Below are 26314 nucleotides of genomic sequence, written 5' to 3'. Positions count from 1 at the left end.
CATAAAGCTCTTCCCACACTGTTCACAGGGATAAGGTTTATCTCTGGTGTGTGTACACTGATGTTTCTTGAGATTACCATTATCATTAAAGTGCCTTCTACACTGTTCACAGGTTTTTCTGCTGTGTGTATACGCTGATGTCGTTTGAGATGTTCTAATTGACTGAATCTCTTCCCACACTGTTTACAGGGGTAATGTTTCTCTCCTGTGTGAATACACTGATGTCGTTTTACTTCAGCCTGAGGGGTCTGGAAGGTTTGAGGTGAATAGGTTACTGAGCTCCCAAAGCTGAGATATAGTGCGGTCATAATATTAACTATGTTAGTATTAGATTTATTGCCTCGATGTCATACGAAGAACGAAAACAACAATGGGTCTATTGAGAGGTCCTATGGGAGAGGAATTTTGTTGATTCTTCCAGCTCGACCAGAGGAGGAAAGGTTTACATTTAGGACAGGATATAGGCTGAGCGGCACCTATGGATTGGAACCAGATGTGGTATGTTATCTTTGTACCGCTTTAAAAGCGAGTGCAGAGCGTCACTTGGCAGAGATTCCATCCGGCTCGGGTCTCCCAGGACATCCATGGCAAGTCTGGTTTGATGCTGATTTGTGTAATAAAATCATTATTTTATTCGAGTCAGTGTCAGCGGTCACTCCTTCATTCTTCAACACATCACACCCATCAAGAAACTAAACTACAAGCCCTTGTTGTAAAGATCTTTCCACACTGTCCGCAGTTGTATCGTTTCTTTCTTCTGTTAGTAGGATGACGTTTGCTGTAATAACCTAAAAGAGGAGAGGAAGAGAAAGACAACAGTGGATCATAAAACAAGTCAGAGAGGGCACTAAGAATGTAGGCTGTTGAGTGAAGGCTGGTCACTGAAAAAGAGGGTTAATTTGCAGTAATGACCGACTGGCTGCATTGCCACTATCCCACTTATTGATTTGAAATGATTTCATAACTAATATACCTAGTTTCACAACTAGTATACCTAGCACAGCGTGCTCGGCAACTGCCAAGCTTCTGTTTAGCTTCAGCTAAGAAAAACAACAATGTAGTTAAGGCTGCAACGACACAGCAAACTATTTGATCAACAAAGAATATAACCCAACCAGGGTTTTTCCTGGCTCAAAATGAGGTGGAGTTGGTGCCATCCTGATCATGTGCACACATGTGCATATGTACTGTGCCTTCTCACTCAAGCAAACCCTTTTTACAACCAAAGCATTTTAGGAGTTCTAATAATTATATGATTGAAGAAAATGCCAAATTTCCCATTAAAGCATATTTTATTAAAAAAAAAGTGCCCAGTTCAACATTAAATTAAATACAACATAAAGCTAATGTGCTTATTTACACATTTAACAGCAAAGTTCTTTAAAATCAAATCAAATATAACATAAGGTATTTGTTTTAATTTACAGTTCAATCCTCTTGCAGTGAAGTTGAACATAAAAATTACATAAACGCCTTTGCTTTCATTTACACATTTCATAACCAGCAAAGCGTGGCTCTGTTACAGCGTAGAAGAACATTGCATCAAAGCCATTTTTTCCCATCCATGCAGTTCAAAACCAGAGGCAGAACATTGCTGCCTCCCATTTTTCATTAAAAAAAATATATATAAAATACAAATAAAAAAAACTCTTAATGCACTCCTTGTAGTTCATACCTACAGGAGAGAGCAAAGAGAACGCTGGTGAGGTCCAGGTTTTCTATGCTGAAGGAGATGAATGCTCCAAGCTCTTTCTTTTTTGGGCTGGAAAAAAAAAAAAGGTGTGAAACCAAACAAATGCACTGTTTGAGATTGAATAGGGGGTCTTTAATATGTGTGGTGAAGGAGATGGGGGAGGAGAATTTGTTTCCTGCAGAATTGTGTGACTCTTTGCTAAAGGATCTGCCAAAACTCTCTCATGCAGAAAAGACGGATGTGGACTCTCCTATTACCTTCTATGAGTTTAGTAAAGCAGTTTTCGGATGCTTTCAGGAAAAGCTCCAGTGGTGGATGGGCTGCTGGTGGACTTTTGGGAAACCATTGGTGAAGACTGGTTTCAATGTTTTATGTGCATGCATTAATTCAGGAGAACTGCCACTCAGCTGTTGTTGTGCGGTACTAACTCTTTTACCAAAAAAGGTGATTTGAGCTTGCTTAAAAACTGGAGATCCATTGCTCTATTATGTGCTGATTTTAAGATTTCTTCACCCCCGGGTGCTGGGGTAACATTGAGGTGCCCCGCGCTGAGCACACGCTGCTTTGTGTATGGGCACTTGACGCTCATGCCGGGTGGGGCGTCTGGTCGGCTGCGGTGGGGTGTGGGTGGGCATGGGAGACCCGCCAGCGGGGTGTCGGGGTGTCAGGCCTGCGGGTCCAAGCCTTTCGCCCGCAGCCCAGGCTCATGCCTGCACCTGGGGGTTGGTTGTATGTGTGCGCCCCTGGGGTGTGGGGTCTCCTCGTGCTCCCTGGGACTGGGTCATGCTCCTCGGGGCTGGGCGCGTGGGTTGCTCCACAGCCCTCTGGCTTCTCTGGGAACCTGGGGGTCTTCTGTGGCCGCAGGGCAGGGTACTTTGGGCTTTCCTGCAGCTGTAGGATGTCTACAAGGCTGTGGAGTTCGGGGGGCTTCGGGGCCCTTTCCGCTGCTTCAATTCGACATAATACCGACTATACCGCGTTATCAAGCAACTACGGTTCTGAACTGTAAGCCTTTCCCTGTAACACCGTCCCCCCGGTTTAGATTTATGTTGCAAAACTGAAGAAGTAAACTTTAATTCACCCTCAACTTTGCAGACGCGTTCTGCCATCCTTGTTCACAGCGACAGAACTTCTTTACGTCAATACGACGCCGTGCGTTATGTTAGCTGTGCGGGCATGAGAGCGAGTGTAAACAAACATGGCAGAACGGGGCTTTGGGAAATTACTGTGATGGATTATTGCAACATTTGGCCGTCTGCTACCGTGCAAGATAAAGTGAGGTGAATTAAAGTGTACATCTTGAATTTAGCAAACAAGTCAGCTTTTGATGTCACTTATTTTGCCTCTCCTGTGAATTTGAGAGCCCCCACAAGCGCCTTGCCGCGCTGCACTCAAAGGCTTTACCATGTGTTTTTCATTTTTAATATAAACTACTTGTTCATTGAATAAAGAGAAAACCGTCGGGAAATTAACACCGTGAAATACTGTATATGTTGTGTTTTAGTAGATACCGTACAGTACTGTGAAATGTCATACCGTTCCATCGCTAGTACGTACTGGATACTTTTAGCCCGAAAAAATGCCAAGGAAAAAAATAATAAATATCCGAGCAGGGTTAGGGGTTGGCTGGAGGTGGTGGCAGAAGCTCTCCCACTACCGCTGCAATTCGCTCTCGTATCGAAAAGGTGAACAGTTGGAGCCGTTCCGCCATCGTTGTTGGAGGTGGCGGGAAAGTGAGCAGTGTGATCCACTTCCGCGTCAAAGAGGGCTGCTGGGAGCTTCTCTTTGTTCTAGAATCAGAAGAAAATGTAAATGTTTATTTTATATCATAAATGTTTATTTTATAATTCATTTTGTGTTTTGTCTTAAAATTAATTGGATGGTATTTTTTAAGCTTTTGCCTGAATTACATCCAGTTTATTCAACGTTGTTGCAGCTGTAGACCCATAAACCAAACAACCAAAATCCAAAACTCAGACACAGACAACGATGTGTTGTGGACATCAGTTTATTGTAGAGAGGAGGCTAGGTGGAATTAGCTAGGAGCAAATAGAACATGCCATGACAGGGCTCCTATCCTGAGTGGGTGTGAATGGGGATTTTACCTGCTGCTCGTTAGCCCAACCAATGAGCAACAGGGATGCAGCCACCCTGACTCAAACCATCCCATCCACACACCACACTCAACTTATCATAGCTTGATATAAACACCCCACAATGTTGATTAGGTTTTTACATATTCCATTGTCTGCAAATAAAGACTTGCCTATTCCTTCTCCCACCTCACTGAACATGTCATTGATCAAAATATTAAAAATCCCCAGATGCTCCCTTGAGGTGTCCCATTGTCAATTTCTGCAATCTCAGAGAGCGCCCCTCTCACTTTTACTTGTATTGTACATGATTCATCAAAAGATTCTGAATCCAATTTAGCATCCTCCTACATAGCCCATTATAATACAATTTTAACATACATCCTTCTTTCCATAGTGAATCATTTCAATATCAAGGAAAACACAAACCACTGTTTACTTATTCTTCACTTCCATGTCCATCATAAACGCTGAATCCATTGTAAATGATCCTTATCTAAATCCACTCTGAAATGGAGAAAAATATATTTTTATTTTCCAGCATACTAGCTAGTCTGTCAGTCAGCATTCTTTCCATTACCTTGCACATAACAGCCGTAAGTGCAATTAGGACGATATGATCCTGGACTATCAGCTCCCTTCCCTGGTTTCAATATCGGAACCACTACTCTCTCTCTCTACATCGTCCTCAGACGAGCCTTCCATCGGCGTCTCCAGTCATCCCTGTTCTCCATACATCTGGCCAGCTCCTTTGTGCTTTCTGCACCAGCATCTTTCCTTAGCACGTCCACATAGGTAGATGCGTGACGTTCTCTTGATCGATGCCCGTGTGTTGGTTCCCACAGTACAAGCTTTTTGGCCGGGGGCTCTCGGTGGCGGTGGCAATGGCCTGCTAGTCTCATCCTCCTTACTGCTATCTACTCTGATACACTGGGTAGTGCCCCATACAGACATTGGTATGTGGCGCAGTGCATTGCACTGCTGCCTCACAACAAGAAGGTCCTGGGTTCGATTCCCGCCTGGGGCGCTGCTGGCTCCGGTGGGTTATCCCCCAAATAGGAGCCTTTCTGTGTGGAGTTTGCATGTTCTCCCTGTGCTCACATGGGGTTTCCTCCAGCTCACGTCAGTAAGGACCCCCACCAAAAACATTCACCCATCATCGTCTGACCAGCGATGGACACTTATCACCTGGTCCCCGGGCGCGTCCACGTACGCTGCCCACTGCTCCTGGCTGTGCCCCCGGAGGAAGGACAAGCCAGGATGGGTCAAAAGCAGAGGAGCCATTTCACCGGCCACCATCAAGCATGTGCATGTGTGTGTGTGTGTGCAAGCATGTGTTGTGGAGTGTCGTGTGACGATTAAAGACTGTTTCTTCTTTCTTCTAATGTGTTCGTCCTGGTTGATGTTCAGTACCACACGTAACATTCTGGTGTAGCACCCATCCAGGGATTTCTGTCGGGCCTTTGTTAGTGTCCAGCATTCGCAGCCGTATAGGAAAACGGACTCCACGGTGGCAGAGGAGAAACTGATCTTGATGTGTCGGGGGAGGTTGGATTTCCACACACTGGTCATGCCATTAAGTGCTCTCCAGGCAAGTGTTTTCCTCACATTAAAGTCCTTTTCCGTGGAGCCGACCCACGCGCCCAGGTATTTAAAGTCATTGACCTCTTTTAGCACTGAGCCTTCTGTTGTTATTAGGGGTGGGAGTTCCTTGGGGATGTTGTAGGTCATGACATTTTCCATTAGAGTCCGGTTGCAGACCTCCAAGATGATGTCATCGAGATTGCAGCTCTTGATAACCTCTGGGGGGATGCCTTCAGGTCCAGCCGCTTTCCCCTGCCTCAGGGAGACTTTGACCTTGGCTAATTCCTGCAATGTAAAAGGGCCGTCATCGATGTTGAGATCCCCCAGGACTGCAGGTATTTCCTGCTCAGCACCTTCCACTGCCTGGTGTGTGCCAAGGAGGTTCCTGAAGTGAGTTAACCAAGTGGTCACTCTCTCCTCTGGGCTGTTTTCCTGCCACCTGTTTTTCTTTCCATCTTTTCCTTCCACACATGTCATTGATCACCCTCCATGATTCGCTGTACTGTTGTTCTCCCTGGGCAGCTACAGGGTGTTTCCATTTAGCGGGAAGTTGCCCAAGTTCCCACAAAGCATTTCTCATTGACATCTCCTCTAATTCTTGATTCTCAGCCACCAATTGTGCAAGTTCTCCCACTTAAAAAGATGAAAGAGGCCTGTAATTTTCATCATAGGTACACTTCCACTATGAGAGACAGAATGGGGGGAAATAATCCAGGAAATCACATTGTAGGATTTTTAATGAATTAATTGGTAAATTCCTCGGTAAAATAAGTATTTGGTCACCTACAAACAAGCAAGATTTCTGGCTTTCACAGACCTGTAACTTTTTCTTTAAGAGGCTCCTCTGTCCTCCACTCGTTACCTGTATTAATGGCACCTGTTTGAACTTGTTATCAGTATAAAAGACACCTGTCCACAACCTCAAACAGTCACACTCCAAACTCCACTATGGCCAAGACCAAAGAGCTGTCAAAGGACACCAGAAACAAAATTGTAGACCTGCACCAGGCTGGGAAGACTGAATCTGCAGTAGGTAAGCAGCTTGTTGTGAAGAAATCAACTGTGGGAGCAATTATTAGAAAATGGAAGACATACAAGACCACTGATAATCTCCCTTGATCTGGGGCTCCACGCAAGATCTCACCCCGTGGGGTCAAAATGATCACAAGAACATGCCAAAGTAACAAAGGCTACCATCAGTAACACACTACGCCGCCAGGGACTCAAATCCTGCAGTGCCAGACGTGTCCCCCTGCTTAAGCCAGTACATGTCCAGGCCCGTCTGAAGTTTGCTAGAGAGCATTTGGATGATCCAGAAGAGGATTGGGAGAATGTCATATGGTCAGATGAAACCAAAATATAACTTTTTGGTAAAAACTCAACTTGTTGTGTTTGGAAGAGAAAGTAAGCTGAGTTGCATCCAAAGAACACCATACCTACTGTGAAGCATGGGGGTGGAAACATCATGCTTTGGGGCTGTTTTTCTGCAAAGGGACCAGGACGACTGATCCGTGTAAAGGAAAGAATGAATGGGGCCATGTATCGTGAGATTTTGAGTGAAAACCTCCTTCCAAGGGCATTGACGATGAAACGTGGCTGGGTCTTTCAGCATGACAATGATCCTAAATACACCTCCCGGGCAACGAAGGAGTGGCTTCGTAAGAAGCATTTCAAGGTCCTGGAGTGGCCTAGCTAGTCTCCAGATCTCAACCCCATAGAAAATCTTTGGAGGGAGTTGAAAGTCGCCCAGCGACAGCCCCAAAACATCACTGCTCTAGAGGAGATCTGCATGGAGGAATGGACCAAAATACCAGCAACAGTGTGTGAAAATCTTGTGAAGACTTACAGAAAACGTTTGACCTCTGTCATTGCAAACAAAGGGTATATAACAAAGTATTGAGATGAACATTTGTTATTGACAAGATACTTATTTTCCCCCATAATTTGCAAATTTTTTTAAAAGTCAGACTGTGATTTTCTGGATTTCTTTTTCTCTCATTTTGTCTCAGAGTTGAGGTGATGCTATGATGAAAATAACAGGCCTCTCTCATCTTAAGTGGGAGAACTTGCACAATTGGTGGCTGACTAAATACTTTTTTGCCCCACTGTATATACGCCTGCTCTTCCTACATCCAGCAGGTCAGGGTGAGCTCGACCACAGGCTGCGTCCTGCCATTCGCTCTCTCCCTCTCCTCTCTTTGCAAAGACTAAACTCTGTTTCTCTAAAATAAATATACACACAACAAATTTGTTCACGATCCTTTATTACAGATTTTGCCACAACACTGCCTAAACAAGGATATTATACATAGCAAACACATATAAACATGGGAAACAATACTAGATTTTTGCCTATAATCATCTAAATGTCACATGACATATATAAACTGCAAACACTCTTTGGCCACAATTGTGATGATTCTGTTAGAAGAGACTTTAAAGTTTGCCAAACATGTTTGCTCTCACCATGGACATATAGTTCTGGGTATTTACATGTTAGATCCAGATAAAAGCAGTTGTAGATGGATAGAAACTTTAACAGGCTGTGCACGGTCCCGCCGACGGAAATCACTTTTTGGCAGATGATCACTTTTTGGCATGACACCTGTCCCCCAGGAAGGGACGTCATAACTGAAGACCCGCCTTGATGAGGGGACTGACAGATTGCATTTCCATTTGAATTTTGATACCAAAAGAGTAGAGATGGGAGGTTCGACTCTTTCTACTGACTTGAGTTTGTATGAATCACTCACTAAAGAGTGGGATTTTTCACCGAGTCAGTCACCCAGAGTTTGAGGAATCCCCCATCACCCCCAGTGCCCATAGAGCATGCGTACCAGAGACTTCCACCGGGCAAGCCGGCTAACTTGAATAGCATAAGATAGTTGAATGGTGCGACTGTGCGGTCGGTACAGCACGAGTCAGACCTTCAGCTCCTGGCTGGGAGAACAAGTACTGAGTGAGTCAGTGACTCGCAACCCAAATCACTGACTCAAGGCTTAGGTTAGTAAATGATTGGTGCAGCCCACATCAGACCAATCAGCTCAGGGCAGGGCCAGGGCTCCGGTCTGTGAGAGCGACTCGAGTGAGTACTGAGTTGAAACAAGCACCAAAGTAGTTTCCTCTCTCACAGGGAGAGGTTAATACAGTAATTAACTGATACATTATAACAAATACAGTTTATATAAGAGTTGCACAGTAGAGTGAGTGACACGTCATCTCGCTAGTAGCAGATAGGAGGGTGAGTCAGTAAATTAGTTAGTGGAGACGAGCACTCGCACTCCCGAGTCAGTAAAAAGAGTCGTTAATTTTGAACGATTTATTCAAACCCGCACATCACTATAAAAGGGAGTGTTGAGAAGTAAATGTAATAGATTGGGGCCGTTGTTTCGCTGGCACATTGAATCACAAATTGCAAAATAGAGGGGCCAAAAAACCACAACAATATGAAATGCAATTGAATAAGCTTTTATGTTACTATGGTAACACGTATTCTGGTGGAAGTGAATTCATTAGATCGTATTTTCTATTTTTAATTTGAAAATCTCACATTGGTAGATTTGTAATATTGTTTTGGAAAATCACAACAATATTGTGAGAAACTTTCCCTAAAACGATCTCCTGGTGACTCATTGAAATTTTTTATCAAAACAATTCAAACTGAATTGAAGGTTGCATTGTCACTTTGCACATTGAGTTGCTATGCAAAATGCATTGCCATTTAAATAAAGAAACCAAAAAATATCCATAGTTATCAGATTCGACGGCTGAGACTGGCCTTGTCTACAGATTAATCCAGGAACTGCATTTATGTAGGAGTATCCTGTATCCACTGTATATGCCACTTCCAAGTGCACAGCACGACTGGTCAGACAGGTGAAAAGCACTCCATATCTTCTAAGACAGCCTCCTGGCCTCTTATCATTGATGGGGCCAACATAGTCAATCCCAACATCTGTGAAAGGTCATCCATCTTCTGCTCAACAAGCCTTGTTCTGTTGCCTCTAAAAACAACAGTCAGATATGACTTCCCAGGCAGCAGAGTTTGCGTTAATGATTCAGTACTTCTGCCATAAACTGGACAGTATGTGATTTTTTCCTGTATGTCCCAGTTGATGGATATGGTGCAAAATTGGCGTGGATACATGCAGGTCTCTGGACAAAATGACTCGATGTTTGGATTCTACTGGCAGTGCTGCTTTATTCAAGCGACCACCCACTTTGAGGATTTCGTCATCCATTTCTGGGTCCAGTTTGTACAGTTAACACTCTTTGGAGACGTTTAAAAGGCCACCCTTCAGTGAGGCAATTTCAGCTTTAAAGTTGCCTTTGAACATATTGAATGATTTGCCTTCACAACATCTTCAGGAATTAGACTGTCCTTTAAGTGTGGCTTGGAAGCTCTGAATTCTTCTTTCCACTTCATGTTCTTGGATCTCCAGGTTGTTCTAACCATGGCCTGCAGAAGCACAAAACTCCTTTCTTTTTTGTCCCAATAACACGAGAATTTCCTTGACCTTCAGAAACCAGGCCACAGATGTTTTTAGCCTCATCCAAGATGAAAAGTAATAGATCAGGCGGTTAGTGGCATTTTCCAAATCCTTTACAATAGCGTTCGCAGTCACGTCCCTTTTAACCTCTGGGTCATCTGCAGGAATCACTTCAAGATCCACATTCAGTTAAGGCCATTCTACTAGGGATGCCACAATGAGGATTTTTTTCCCCACGAGTTAATAAAGTCATGACAAGGTAACACCAGACATTTTACAACGGGGGGCACTGAGAACATGGAGTGTACCCATTATGCACAGGTGCTAATTACAGATGGAGGGAGACAGGTCCCAATCTGTACCTGATTTAAGGTGTCCTATAGCCTTTTCTCTTCTCCTACCGTGATTAGCAGCCTGTGCTGCGACTCTGCTGTGCTCATGAAGCCTCCACTTTCACTTTTGTAGCGTCCGACTAATTATTGATAACTCGCTTAGTATTTTACAACTTGGAATTTTTTTTTTCATGTGATGAACTTCAGCCCTGAATGCCAAACTTAACTAAATGGATTTAGTTTCTAACCCCCCCCCACCCAAAAAAAAGCAAAGTGATGGTGGGGCATAGGGAAAGTAATGTAATCGGTGTATGCCAAAACACCGCGCAATGCCAATAACCGCAGCAGCCCTACATTCTAGCATTGACTTTTAGAAAAACTCAGGTCGGTTTGTCCTTCTCCTGCCTTTCAGGAAACCCTCAGCTCTCATTCCTTGTGATGCTTCATCTTCCGGATTCTCCTTTGAGCCCACATATCTTCACTGATCAACATCTGCTGCTTCTCTGATGACAGAGGTTCTGTTTGCCACAAAGGGGTGGAATCACCTGATTTTATTAGATATATTTAAGGATTGATGCAAAGTTAGTTGGTTGGTTGGTTGGTCTCTCCTGTGTGCGTACCCTTATGTTTCTTGAGATTGGATGATTTACTGAATCTCTTCCCACACTTTTCACATAGATAAGGTTTCTCTCCTGTGTGTGACCGCTGATGTACTATTACATCACCACTCGTTGTAAAGCGCTTCCCACACTGTTCACATGAGTAAGGTTTCTCTCCTGTATGTATACGCTGATGAATCTTGAGACTGGTTAGTCGACGGAATCTCTTCCCACACTGTTCACAGGGATAAGGTCTTTCACCTGTGTGAATGCGCTGATGTATTTGTTCTTCGGCCTTTGCCCTAAAGCGCTTTCCACACTGTTCACACCCATAAGGTTTCTCTCCCGTGTGTATACGCTTATGTCGTTTTACTTCAGCCCTGGTTGCAAAGTACTTCCCACATTGTTCACAGTCGTATGGTTTCTCTCCTGTGTGTATCCGAAGATGTCGTTTTAAATCACCCTTTAATGTAAAGCGCTTCCCACATTGTTCACACTCGTATGGTTTCTCTCCTGTGTGTCTCCGCTGATGTACTTTTACTTCAGGCCTTGTCTTAAACGTCTTCCCACACTGTCCACAGTCATATAGTTTGTTTCCTCTGTTAGTAGGATGACGTTTGCTGTCATAACCTAAGAGAGTAGAGGGAAAGAAAGAAAATAGTGGATTATAGAACAAGTTAGAAAGGGTGCCAAGAATTTAGGATGTTGAGAAAAGTTTGATCACTGAAAAAGAGGGTTAATTTGTCATAATGACCGACTGGCTGCATTATGCCACTTATTGATTTGAAATTATTTCATAACTGGTATGCCTAGTTTAACCAAGCACAGCAGTGTGCTTGGCAACTACAAAGCTTCCACTGTGAAGCTTCCGCTAAGAAAATAGTCCACAACAATGTAGCTAACACTGCAACTACATAGCAAACTATTTGACCAACAAATAATATAACCCAACCTATTCACAGTTAATAATGTGAAATAAGACAAGATCTAACATTTACTTGAAGAGATATACAACATAGGCAACAGGGAAGACCACCCTGAATGAAATATTTTTGAACACCGCTATGCCACTCCTGTACTGAGAATGCTGTGAGGAGATAGAAAGAACAATTTAAGGATTTTGGTTTAAAACAATCGATTTATGGTCAAGAGCTGAACCTTGGGCGACCACACATGTAAGAGCAGCTGCTGAAGACAGACATTGGCTTAAACAGTAAAACATGCTTTTAACAGACATATGAGGAAAACCTCATCCTTATGAGGAAAGGAGATGTGACACAAATTCTAACTCTCCTTGAATCTATTAAATAAAATTGTGATTTGGCAAAAAAGACAGTGTACTAAAATCAGCATAGAAAAATAAAAAATGTTTTAGCAGTGAGGTTTCTGTGCTGCTTTAAAAGCCTGACTGAAATGTATCAAAGATACAAAAAATACTAGAAGATTGAAGTGATGCTGTTGGACATGTAAACACCATAAATATTATATAGTCAGAGAAATAAAGAATAGTTAGGGGAATGTATGATTGGAACTGTAATTTGTGTAAGATAAAATGAGATACTTTCTTGTACTGAAGGAAATTTGTCTTTGTCAAAATTATATGTAAAATACAATCAACCACAACATACAGTACATTCAAATGGATAAAAGTTCTCTTACGTTGCATTCAGTGCTTTGATGGACAGGAGGCCAAAGGAGTGCTTATAGTGGTTGAGCCTACATTGGGGGACCCTAAAACGCCTGCCTGACGGAAGGAGCTGGTATTCAGAGTGGAGGACATGAATTGGGTCAAATTATTTTTTGTGCCTGTCTGACAAAAACAACCTGAAGGGTGGAACCTTGCCCAACTCCAAATCTTCATGGCTCTTTGTGAGTGTAACCTGGGCCTTCCGCTGGACAGACAGGTTGCCAAACCATACTGAAGTGAATGCCCAGGTATCTGTAAGAGCTCACCTGTCCTATCCTCTGATCCCCTAATTGATATTTCCTCATTGAAATGTTATCTCTGTGCTATTGTAAGCTTCTATCTGTTTTAACCAGTTATTGTAATGTACACTGACTGAGGAATAAAAAGAAGAAAGAAAAAAAGATAACGGCTCGACTTAAAGAATCTCAGGCAACTGACGGATTTGCGACTGATGATTCCAATCGTCGGCCTTCAGGGGGCAGCAGTAATTTTGAGTATCTGTAGTGCTCATATCATTTTGCTTATTTTTAATAAATGGGCTGAATCAGCAATTGATGAAGTTGTTACCTGCTGATATTCACCCAGTCAAGAGCCTGGTCGGAGAAAGTATTAAAACTTACCTGACTGAGGTTGTCTGATCTCCATCCAATCTTCATCACTGTCTTCAGTCTCAGTTTCAGAAGAGTGTGAAGAGAAGAGCTGCTCAGCACCAGCTGGTTCTAAAGCAGCAGCTGGATCTAAGCTACTGTCTGCTTCTGACACTCCCCAGTCCTCTCCATCACCTTCTGTTTCCATCTGTTCAGTTGAGGTGCTGGCTACAGGTTCTGCCTCTCTCTTCTCCTCAGTTTGGCTTTGATGAAGCTGGGACAACTGAGTACACTCTTTATCATGTTCAGTCTTCACAGGGACAGGAGGGGAGGGGAACTGGGTGATACCAGCGTCCTGACCGACACGTAGTTCCTCCTCTTCCTCTTTAATGAGTGGGAGCTCTGGCTCCTCCTGGCCCAGACTGGGGCTCCACTTCTGCTGCTCAGGGGGAAGCTCCTCTTTACAGACAGAGAGTTGCTGGTGCTCAGGAGGCAACACTGAAAGACACAAAAATATGTGTGAAACCTTACAAATGTTGCATTCTTCTATATATACTTTGAGTTTTCTAACCCAATCAAAAGGTCGAAACATTTTCATTTCAATCCAATTACAGTTTACAACAATATGAAACATGTCATTTTAAATCGACCTATAATGCTTATCCTTATTTTCTGTCAAAAATTGTATAATGTTACATTTTTGGATTTTCATATTAGGCGTGGCAAACAGGGATTCAGTGGTACGCGGTATGTTCTCGAACTGTATGGTACGCTCCCTACGATTCAATACAAACATGTGCACTGCAGTATTTTGGTAACATGGTTGAAGTCCACCGGACGTGTCAGCACAGTGTACAGGCACAGCATGCCACAAGTGCTCCTCCTATTGAATCCACTGTTGCAGCGCCACCGGCCACATGCGCCACATGGCATTTCTGTATTTTTGTGAAAGGTCTATTTTTTATTTTTTATTTTCTACAATGGCACGCAGCTACGCAGCCTTTCAATAGAAACAGAATAAAACTACAGAGAAATGTTTTTGTTTTTTAAAAGAGTGCAATCAATCAAGGTCAAGTCAGAAGACAATCCCCGGGATGGCCTTGTCCCTCTTTATGACGAACTTCCCTTGAACGGCTCTTTTGTAGGGCTGAAGGGAACCTGAAGGGTTGCAGCTAAGTTCTCCAATGATAAGTTGGGGTCGCCGGTTTTTAAAGGTTAAGAAAGAAGAAGTAAGAAGAAGGTTGTTACACACAAAAGGTCATGACCGTGTTGAAACATATTAAGAAGATGAAGGGTGGCACACACACCCCGATCCACATCAATGGGATGGAGGTCAAGCGTGTCACCAGTTTCAGGTTTCTTGGTGTCCACATCTCCCAGGACCTCTCTCGGGCCATCAACACCTTGACCCTCGTCAAAAAGGCTCATCAGCTGTCTTCTTCCTGAGGAGACTGCAGAAAGCCCACGACTCCACAGATCCTAGTGAACTTCTACCACTGCACCATTGAGAGCATCCTCACAACTGCCTCTCAGTCTGGTACGGCAACTGTACCGCTGCAGACCAGAAAGCACTGCAGAGGGTGGTGAAAACTGCCCAACACATCACCACCACTCCTTGCGATTGAGGCTCTCCTGCACAAGCGGTGCCTGCGGAGGGCACGCAGCATCGCCAGAGACACCTCTCACCACAGCCACAGGCTGTCTGCACCCAGGAACTGCCTCTTCCCCTCAGCTTTCATCCTGCTGAAGTCTACCCCCCATACCTGGATTAACCCCTCCCCACACCTCCAGATTACCCACCCAGCCCCCCTCACACACAAACTGCACTTCAGTGACTTCACTCTTCTACATTGCGCCTTTGCGTTTTTGTATCAATATTAATACAACTGGTGTAGGGATGGAGTGGCTTGAGCAGCCACACCTGACCTGGATCTAGGTAATTGGGATCAGGGTGGCTGCAGGGTGCCTGTTGCTTGGTCTAACAAGCAGCAGGTAAAACCCCCATCCCCACACAAACCCCTGTCATGACATTCCGTTCCTGGGTTTATAACTGGCCCACTCTCCACAATAAACTGGTAACTTGAACTTGTCTACAACCCCCGTCTTCTGTGTCCCTGTGCCAGAGGTCCCTGAACTCACCACTTAGGTGGCACGTGGTAGGCGAAATTGCCACAACCGGCTATACTAATATACTATACTAACTATTGTAGCATATTCATATGCACTCTGTTAATACTGCTCTTTATGTATATACTTTAATGTATCCATATCCATTCTGTAAATACTGCTCATCATTCTGTTAATACTGCTCATATTGTATATATTTTAGTGCATTCATATTCATTCAGTGAATATTATTAACTCTGTTCATACTGTACATATTTAGTATATCCATACCCACTACTGTTAACATATTATTCATATACAGGTACTCCTCACTTAACGACCGAGTTCAGTTCCTAGAACCAGGTCGTTAAACGAATTTGTCAATAAGCGAGGACCCGTGTTATTTCACGGTAAGGGGGCGTGGCAATTGCGAACGCTAGTGTAGCGAATACTGACAGGCTGCGGGAACGAGACTGAGAACAGTGATGGGATTAGATGTATACAGTGTATAGTACAGTATATAGTGTATATAGTATGTAAAGGGTGATGTGCGATGAGATGCTTGACACTGAGACACTGCGCACGTGCCGCAGTAATGTACGCAGCGCACAATACAGACTGGTCGGAGAGCTGGTCCTAAGTCGAACAGTCATTAAACAGGTAGGTCGTTAAGTGAGGAGTACCTGTAGATATATTTTATACAAACATTGCACTTTATTGCTTCTCTTGCACTTCTGGGTAGATGCTAAACTGCATTTTGTTGTCTCAGTACTTGTACTTTGTGCAATGACAATAAAGTTGAATCTAATTTAAAAAACAGGCAAAACCTTGTTGTTGCGGTTGACTTGCTCAGAACAATGTCTAGCTGTTCTCGATCAACAGAGATAAGATGCAGTTTCCATGGGACGTGGCGCTTGAGCGAGTTCCGATCCACACGTACACAGCATTTGGTTTCGACAATGTTCAGGTCTGTCCTTAGTCATGCCTAAGGTTACAAAGGGAAAATATATATGACCTATTATTTAATACACATCTAGAGAGAGTATTATTGATGATCGCAACACCGCTGACTATTCCAAGAAAATTCAAGGAATTGCTATCACAGTGTGAAAAATACTGTTTATACCTGATCTACACAAAATAACCAACTATAGTATTGGTTTTGTTTTATATTGATAAAAGGTTAAAAAATACTATATAAAAAATATAAACGGAAATTAATGTTTGAATTATTGACCATCCTGGACACCCCCTCTACAATCAGATGAACTTAAGCAAATTATAACAATCCACCAATGAACTTGAAACCTCGTCTCCTCCCGCAGTTATACACAGAGTGTTACACTACTTATTTATGGCAGACTACTATAAAACCATTTTACACCTTTTAACTTTTTGAATTAAAAACAAAAATATAAAAGGTACCCAAACCGTACCATTACTACAGCCCCAAAAATCGTGATACATACCCACCCGTGAGCCCACTGTACCGTTGCATCCCTAGTGGCCAAACTGTCAAATAATGAGGTTAACTAATGACAAAGTAATCGCTGTAAACAAAACGCTCCGTTTCCAATGTTCTTTCTATTCTCTGCACGAGCGGGAATCAGCTCATCACAAATTTCTTTATATGGTCTTCTGCTCCATCCGATCCGCTGCGAAGTCAAAATGTAAAACCGTTTTGATAGAATTCAACATTTAAATCGTACTACATTTACACACACCTGGATCCATTGCGGCGGATTCAAAAAAAGAAACATTTGCGTCACGCACCTACTTCAATTCCTTAAACAGACGGTTAAAGCGCAGCACGGGGGTTTTTCGGTCTCACTTGTCTGTGAAAACTTTTTTCTCCGTATCATTGGGGATTACGCAAAGCGGGTGGCGGAGGCTCTGATTCATATCTCGGACCTTAATCTGATCAGTACAATAGATCCAAGTCAGTGTAAGCAGCTTGTTCTGGACTACATTTTCCGCCATGAGTCTCTTGACAGCGATGCTGAAAACGACATCACTTCTGAATCTGATACCTGCATAATCCCGGATTTGGAGAACATTTCAAACAGCGGATTTCAAACGGAATGGGACGATGAAATGCATTTTTTTTCCAAGAAGCACCGGAGGAGACCGACGATAGGCTCTACGTACCCTCTTTGTGGATACTTGGACCAAGGCGCTGAGAGCAACATGGCAGGAATATATAGGCAGATAGATAGATAGAAGATGGATAAATAATGAATGGATGGACAGATGACAGATTAGTACTTCATACAGACCTACTCTGTGCAGCTTGGTCTGGTGTGTACACTGCATCTATATGGCAGCCATTGAGGAAAGCCTGTTTATGTAGTTATATATTCATTTTTAAGATATTAGAAGGATACAGACCTGTTCTGCTCAGCTGGACTCTGGGTCTCAGGATGAAACCAAGCACTCTGTACAGCATACGGATCTCCTGCTCAGAGCGCCTGCTCTCCCAGTCCACCACAGACCGTTCAAACTCTCTGAAAATGTCTCCTCCTGCCACTATCACCTTGTCGCTCACTGCGTCTCTCACTTCTTCTCCCACCTTCACCTTGTCACACAGGAACAGAAGCTCTCCCACCGCCGCCGCTATTCTCTCTCGTATCGAAAAGGTGAACAGTTGGAGCCGCTCCGCCATTGCTGTTGTAGTCGTGGAGCTTCTGGTCACGTGTTTGTGTTGGAGTCGGCAGGAAAGTGAGTGGTGTAATCTACTTCCGGTTCAAAGAGCGATGCTGGGAGCTTCTCTTCTCGTTGTTCTAGAATGAGAAGAAAATGTAAATGTTTTATATAATATAATATAAATGTTTCTTTTGTAATTCATTTTATGTTTATTGTCTTTAATTAAATTAAAGCAGCACGAGGTAACTGTGGCGGAAAAGGGGTGTGGTCAAGCACCGGCTACGGACGACAGCACAGTTCTCTTTCCCGCGGCCACCAAGCTGCTCTCCCTCCCTAAACCCTTACCTGTGGGCAGAGACTCCCACAAGTAAGGGTTTAGGGAGGGAGACGCAGTCTTACTGGCCGTGGTGCGCCAACATGGTGAGAGTATTATTGTCCATTTCACAACACGGCATGCTGGCCACAATTATATATAACAACTGAGGATTATGATTATAATAATGTGGATAATAATGATCCTCTCGGGCGCAGGGGGAATAGTGTTCTGCTGCCTGGCTGCTCACGAGCCCCTGCACCGATCACCCTCTGTAAGACAGACAAACATCAAGAAAACTCCCTGCCTCCAGTCGGACCAATCAGCGCGGCGCTGATAGAGCCAATTCGAGGCAGCTTGGTGGCCGCAGGAAAGGGAACCGTGCTGTCGTCTGCAGCCAGTGCTTGACCATGCCCCTTTGTCCGCCACAGTAACTTTTGGTATTTAGCGCCCCTACAGATTGAGCGCAACTGCACTCTTACGCTAATGTCGTAAAACTTTATTTTACAGGTATATTTTGAACCGCTATAAGAGTCTATATTACAAATGCAAATAAAATGTACACCCCGGTTACAATGCCCCTTGCCCAGACCTCGCTGCTTCCCGGAGCCTTGGACTGAGTTCTGAGTCTACAGCTCGGGGAGAGAGGGCAAGGGGATCATCCTCCTGCTACCGGTGTAGGTACCAGATGTGATGGGCCTGGCAGTTTGGGTCGCGCGTGAGTCAGAGGGTGAAACAAACCCTGTGGCGCAATGAAAGTGAGGGCCCCCATGGGGAGTGGAGCAGCTACGTTTTGTATGAGCATTATTACGGGAAATTCTGACCAGCAAGTTTCTAATTTATGTTTTTGACATACAAATTTGTGGTGTGGGGATGGTGTGGTTTGAGCAGACAGTAATTGGGGCCCCAGGGTCAGAATGGTGCATACCTGTTGCTCGTTGGTTGGTCTCATGGGCAACAGGTAAAACACACCCACCCACACGAGTGGAGCCCCTGACATATCCATCTGCTCCTGGGCTTATTCGAACTAGCCCTCTCTCTATAATAAACTGGTGTGTCTACAACGCCATTGTCTGTGTCTCTGTGTCAGAGGCCCCTGAAAATGTCACATGGGTGGCGGGTGGCAGGCGAAACTGCCAGAACACTTGACCAGGCAAAAAAAACCTGTAATTACCAGAGCCAAACATCAAAGAAGCGACAGAGTGCCGTAAAGCGTAATGCACTTAATCCAGCACTTTGTGCCCGAACACCAAAGATATGCAGTTTTTACACCAAAATAAGCCGGTTTGCTATGGTATTTTTAAACCTGGGTAAACCCGCTAAAAGACACCTTTCCCACTGCCAGGAGAAATGTTTTCTTTTTGGTGTGTTATGTTTGACATCATGAACACATCGAAAAAGGGCTGTGCCATTGTTCCAGTGTGATTGGGAACAACTGTAGAGGAGACAACAACACTAAAGCACAGGGGGTGGCAATTTTGATAAGGAAAAATGTTCCTTTCATCCACTCTTTCACAATCAGCGATCCCAATGGTAGGTTCCTTATAGTAGCTGGCGTTTGAAATTCTGTACCTATAACATTAGTGAACATGTATGCCCCCCATTTTGAGGATTCTTTTCTTCCAGAAGGTCTTTAATGCGATCCCCAATATCTCAGAGACTAACATTCTAATTGGGGGAGACTTTAGCTTCATCCTAGACCCTCTTTTAGATAAGCAGTCTTCGAAAACTCTTCAACAATGCCACTCCAGCATCCGTCTGAACTGATGCCCATATCAGAGAAAGTAGACCTAAGCTTTCGACAAACCACTCCCTTTAAAATTTCAAGGGACCAATTTGAAACATTAGATATAATTGCCACAAGAGAGCATGGGAAACTCTTGGAAAGAAACTGGGAATCTAAGATGCATCAGTTAAAACAGAATATTGAATACACTGCCCATCTCAATGGTTGGTCGCATTAACGCCATAAAGATGGTTGCCCTCCCAATATTTTTTATACATTTTTCAATCCATCCCTGTTTTTATTCCCCTTTAACATTTGAAGAAGTTAGACTCCATCTTATCTTTTATCTGGAACAACAAAACGGCCAGAATATCTAAAGAACCTCTATGAAAATATTAAACAGAAGGTGGCTTTGGTTTACCGCAATTTAAATCCTACTACTTGGCAACCAATCTGAATGCACTTACCTTTTGGCACGTCTGCCTGCTGGCAGACCACATTCACAAGAGCAGACCTGCAGACGTGTATTGTGGTATTACGAATCACCCGCATTGGTCTTATTCGTTTAAGAATTATGGTCCAGTAATTGAGTTTTTCGTAATAAATGTCTCAAGTCCATGCGATTATAGGCACAATGGGTTCAGGAAATACAAAGTTAGACGAAGAAAATAAAAGGAGAAGGGAAAATGCAGCTCCATATCAATTTATGAAAAGGAAGGATCCGCAAACGGTCGCGCAGGTGGAGTTTTAGTACTAATCAGCTAAAGCAGTTTTAAGGAAAAGTTAGAGGAAGTAGAGAGAAAAAAGGAAGAAAGGAAAGAAAGGTTCATATGTACTGTAAACTGGTGGGCATATGGTGAATGGTTAGCAGAAGCTGAAAAAAAGGGAAAAGGCAAAACAAACACTGTCAGGGACAGAATAAGAAGGGAGAAGGTGAGAAGAACCCAAAAACATTAGAACCAAATGCTCCACCAGCGTATCAACCTCATGCCTCTCTGTATCCTTCTCTTCATGCCCCGTTGCGAGGGTACCGGGATCCGGACCTGGACTCCCATCCCCCGAGGCGTAGACGCCCAACACAAAATGTCCCCCAAAATGAAGCCCTCGAATCAGAAGATCCTTACGACCTTGGCCCTGCTGCACCTGACCCCGATCCACCGGGTCACAACTATGCTCTCCGCGACCGCCAGGTGAAAGAGGGAAAGAAGGACTCGGGTGATGCCAAACCCTTTCCAATGATGGAAGTGTCAGGACCTGACAGCCCCACGCTGGTATACCAGCCCTGGGCAGAGGCCAATTTAAGGGAAGTGGTAAAAGGAATAACAAGCTCCATCGAAAACAGTGTAAAATGGGGTCCCCAATTCAAAGCCCTGTGCATGAGCTACCCTCCAACTGGCACCCATATGCCCCGCGTCCTCCTGATGACGTGTGGCGTCACTACCACAAAGTCTCTGACCTGATTGGGTAAACGATCGCCAAATCCGTTCCCAACACGTCACCTGGCTCGACATAACCAACACCCCCTACCGAACCCTGGTAAACCACATCATGGGAGCAGTTTCTGTTGATGTTCCCATTACACCTGGACTTCATCCACATCTCACAATGCACCCAAAAACCGGAGGAAACGGTTTCCCAATAAGCCTGTTGCCTTATGGGAGTGTATGAGATCCACAGCGGGATGACCAAACCTGGCGTTGTGGGCCAGCTACTGCTCAATTTGTGGGAAGTCCACCTAAAAACGGTGTTCCTAAACACCTCAGCAACATGTTGCACCGTTTCTGCATCAGCTGGAAAACTGCAGATTTCCCCACCATCGTCGCCCACGACGAATACACTGAAGACGTCCACTCACGGGACAAACAAAACAAAGCTGAGGCGAAGTAACAAAAAGAGAACATGGGCCAGATGGTCATGTTAAACCCTGGTAATCACAATAAAATGCGCTGCATCGGATGTTATTGCGTCCCCCTTATCGTTCATGTCTCCCTCCACCTTACACTGTACCGCCGCCTTTTTCGAAAACACTGGCCCCCACTACACCTCCCACTGGGAGTGCTCACTCCTGCCTATCAAATTAACAGGCTACTATTACAGTTCCTCAATGGCCGCCTGCTCGATTTCCCTTCCTCCCTCCCTAGCGCCCCTCGCTCTCATTCTCCCATCCCATGTTTCCCTAGCGAAAGCTAGAGACATTGAGTGGCAGGACGTTGGCCTATGGCTGCCTAGGGCTCTTGTGGCCAAGGACTGGGTAACCACTACGACCTCGTTTCCTGCCTCACACAGGCCCTCTCGGGGCACTTTCTACCTTACTATGCATGATTTGGTCCCAGTGGGGAAACAACTCCTCAGATTTTCTCCATTTCTTGCTCCGACCTCCGTCGCAGACAGACTTCCCAAATGTTCCTGAAAATCTTTGGGCCCTCGACAGGGCTGACATGGGACTGGTGAGGGCTGCGGAGCCTTATGTCATTACACCAAAGAATTCCTATCGCCTTCGACACGCTCAGAATCCCCTCTCATCCGATGACATAGTTGGAACGATGACCTGTTTTTAACTCTTTGGTAAAGAAAGGGATTATCGTTCCCATCTCTCATTCCTCTGTGAAGGATGGGAGAAATGCAGAGGCAACATTTCACTGGCCACCACCCAAAAAGCATGTGCATGTGGGTATATATATATATATGCATGTGTTGTAGTGCGATGTGTCATGTGACAAATAAAGATTCTTAATTCTCTTAACTCTTAATTAATTCTAGTCCACGTTCACCGTACTCACTTCAGCTCCACCTACCCCACCTACTCTCACCCCTCTCCTCTCCCCACTCCGATATCCCAACATTGTCGTTCCTTCAATACCTCTTTCCCCCCCCTTTTTCCGGAAGACATTCTTTGTTATCACTCTGTTGCCACTGCTGTGCGACTACCAGCTGTAATGTCTGCTCCCTAATGCCCCACGTCGTTGCTGGCTCTGATCCTTTGTTTCCTGTTACCCTTTTGATTATATGCCCAAAAGGAGTGGAATGTTACAATATATTTGTTACAATATATTTGCTCCAATCATCCAGAACTGGCTATCTAATTGTATGACATGTGCTAAACACACCCCACAAGGCGCTCTTTGACTACCCGGCCTGACGCAGCCTACTCCATCACAGCCGTTTCAATACCTTATGATGGACTTTATCAAACTTGACCCCTGTATTATTGTGTGATCATATAATCCAACACAGCTGTGTTACACTCTGCTGCACTTGGAAAACCACAGGCATCCTGTTATGCAAGATGAACACCATCTCTTGTCACAATAAACAATGCCCATTGAAACTAGTTAGAACCTGTTCTAGTCTCGCTATCGCTCGTCACACTAAGACGGTTCAAACCCTTCCCATGTCCTGCTTGCCTCTGTGATGACCCTTGATCAAGAGTTAACTCTCGTCTGTCTCATACTTTGCTTAAATACCCAATAACCCATATTTTACGGTAACAGGACAAAGATTCCAAGCTACATAAACAACACAAGTATTCTTCACTCCTAAAAGATATGGAAACAAATCAAATATTTCCTCAAACTGCCGAATGTATACTTTGACAGCCCAATCTGCCACAACCATGCCTTTCCTCCTGCCTTGGTTGACCCAATCTTCTCCCATCTGGAAGGGCAGATTTATTGCCACGATAAGGGACATGTACAGTATGTTGAGGGCTACCTTGCTTCTGACCAACAACTGACCTATGATCTGCCAGCAGCAAATTTCTATAGGTACCTTCAGGTAAGGAATTTTATTAGGACTCATATACCACATTTTGAACATATGCCCAAACATAACACATTAACAGCATCCTTCGGCATGCACCGAGCATTAAGGGATCAGTCTCTTTTCTGTATAAAACTCTAGAGGAGAGTGAACTAATCTCCTTTTGGACGCTCATATTTGACTACATATCAAAGGCCTTTAATAAAACTATCGATCCAGACCCATTACATGCGATCTTTGGATCAGTGGTAGTTAATCCTTCGATTAACAAATACGAGGGGCATGCCATCTCCCATCTGTATGCTGTTGGACAAAGACCTTATCATACAACAGTGGAAGTTGGAGACTAGCTACTATTCCAGCAGTGGCTTACAGATCTGGGGAATGTGCTCCACATGGAGAGACTTCGCTATAAGTCTACCAACAGAGATAACGTCTTCCTGAAACATGACAACCCCTATTACAATCCCCAATTCCAATGAAGATGGGACGTTGTGTAAAATGTAAATAAAAACAGAATACAATGATTTGCAAATGCTTTTCAACCTATATTCAATTGAATATACTACAAAGACAAGATATTTAATGTTCAAACTGATAAACTTTATTGTTTTGTTGCAAATATTCACTCATTTTGAATTTGATGCCTGCAACACATTCCAAAAAAGCTGGGACAGGGGCATGTTCACCACTGTGTTACATCACCTTTCCTGAAATGAAATCCCTAAATTCCTTGCAATTGAATGTTGAGAAACGTTTTTCTTAAACTGTTGGACTATTTTCTCACGCAGTTCTTCAAAGTGGTGAACTTCGCCCCATCCTTGCTTGTGAACGATTGAGCCTTTCAGGGATGCTCCTTTTATACCCAATCATGACACTCACCTGTTTCCAATTAACCTGTTCACCTGAGGAATGTTCCAAACAGCTGTTTTTTGAGCATCCCTCAACTGTCTTTTGTTGCCCCTGTCCCAGCTTTTTTGATGTTGCAGGCATCAAATTCAAAATGAGTGAATATTTGCAAAAAAACAAAGTTTATTAGTTTGAACATTTAATATCTTGTCTTTGTAGTGTATTCAATTGAATATAGATTGAAAAGGATTTGCAAATCATTGTAATGTTTTCATTTTCGTTTTACACAACGTCCCAACTTCATTGGAATTGGGGTTTGTAGACAAATTGGCGGCTGCATATGATTAAGCTTGCGCTTAGCTTAACCCCCCAAGCACTTGAACCCATAAAATAGAAGATTCAATTTATTTTACCCCAATGTATACTGGAATACATTGTACATTATGAAGGCTGTCAACTTTTATTGTTGTTGTATGGGCTATTTTGTGTAATCTCTTCAATGGTGGGGGCATACAAGCAACAGCTTGTATGGGAGTTGGGGTGGGCTGTTTGTGAGAGAAAAAATGTAAGGTAAAAATACTTCATCACTTTTATATTCCGTCTTGCATTGTTATTCCAATAAAATTTAATTAAATTTCAAAAAATTTAATGTTATCAACTTTATTCCAATAATGTCGTTTCAAACGTAGTGGTTAATCATGATAATATATAACGCAAGCTTAAACAACTTGGTTATCCCACTTTAGACCGAGGATGTTACATTAAATGTCCACTAGGTAATAGTACGACAACGAAGATATTTTTTACACACACCATGACTTCCCAAAAACAAAACATACTATATGGTTCAATAGACAATGTGAAAAATCTGTAACACTATTATAGGATCATTCCATGAGTGACTATAGCGTGATATCTGTGTGCGACCGTCTATAATGTAAATACGTGAAGTTCCATAAAAAGGAAACAAAATCAGTGATCAAGACTGACTGACCTGAGCTGAGCGAAGCAGAGCTGGGCTGGGCTGGGCTCAAAGCACCGCTGTCTGGCTGCGGGACGCCTTGCTCTCCGGTGCACTCTGCTCGGTCTTCCTCTGCAGGACAGATCGGTGCTTCGCGGTCTGCTAGCATGCAGCTAATGCTAACGGAAGCAATATAGCGGTGGTTGTCGCGTCGAAAATAACATTTAAAAAAGCTCAGCGACACACAAGTGACGGACCATTTGTCAGCGTGTGAAAGTGAAGGTTGAAAAGATGACAAAACGTGGAGGTGTTCACATTCTCCGACTCTGGAGGCTCGTTGCTCCGCATCGGAGCGCGTCTGACCGCTACCACGTGACCGATGACGTCACAACCAGCGGAAGTACTGCGATTATTATTGGAATATATAGAAACATATAAATACATAAATATATAGAAGGAAATCAAACGGATCGACGGATGTAGAACAAAATAAACAGATGTAGGAAAGATAATTAATAGAAATGTATATATTTGAAATGTATTTGGCTTTCATTTTGAAGTATCAGAATTTGCTGAAACCATCAAACAAGATGGGAGCCATGGCCATTTAGATGACGGACAATGCAACACATGGACAGTTTGAATGGACTGGGTGGCTGGAGAATCAGTTCGGTAGTTTACGGAGCGACGATAGCCAAATACGCTATGATATTTGTAGCCATTGTCATAGTTTTCAGGTGAATGTTCTGCTGTATTATTCCTGTGTTACATAACCTCATCAGTTGGACCCTGGAGGATCAAATTGTCTGCCAAGGTCAACTCACTGCCATATAACTCAAGTGAGTACGTCCCTATGCCGACGACAACTCGGAGGATGACAGGCCCAAGGAGA

General features: G+C 43.7%; 1 protein-coding gene across 1 annotated transcript in view; it reads right to left on the bottom strand.

The window, feature by feature from the left end:
* Nucleotides 1-7660: 7660 nt before the first annotated feature.
* The window catches only part of LOC307240356 (uncharacterized protein), a 21605-nt gene continuing 2951 nt past the window's right edge, over nt 7661-26314 (bottom strand). Inside the window, exons 2-4 of the mRNA XM_080014116.1 lie at nt 17560-17951; nt 13099-13563; nt 7661-11421 (exon numbers count right to left, since the gene is read on the bottom strand). Of these exons, the coding sequence (XP_079870242.1) occupies nt 10775-11421; nt 13099-13563; nt 17560-17833 (1386 nt within the window). The 5' untranslated portion in view covers nt 17834-17951 and the 3' untranslated portion in view covers nt 7661-10774. The remainder of the gene's footprint in view (nt 11422-13098; nt 13564-17559; nt 17952-26314) is intronic.

The sequence above is a fragment of the Zeus faber genome (assembly GCF_960531495.2).
Source record: "Zeus faber genome assembly, chromosome: 14".
Lineage (NCBI taxonomy): Eukaryota > Metazoa > Chordata > Actinopteri > Zeiformes > Zeidae > Zeus > Zeus faber.
This window is presented reverse-complemented; position numbering and strand designations above follow the sequence as displayed.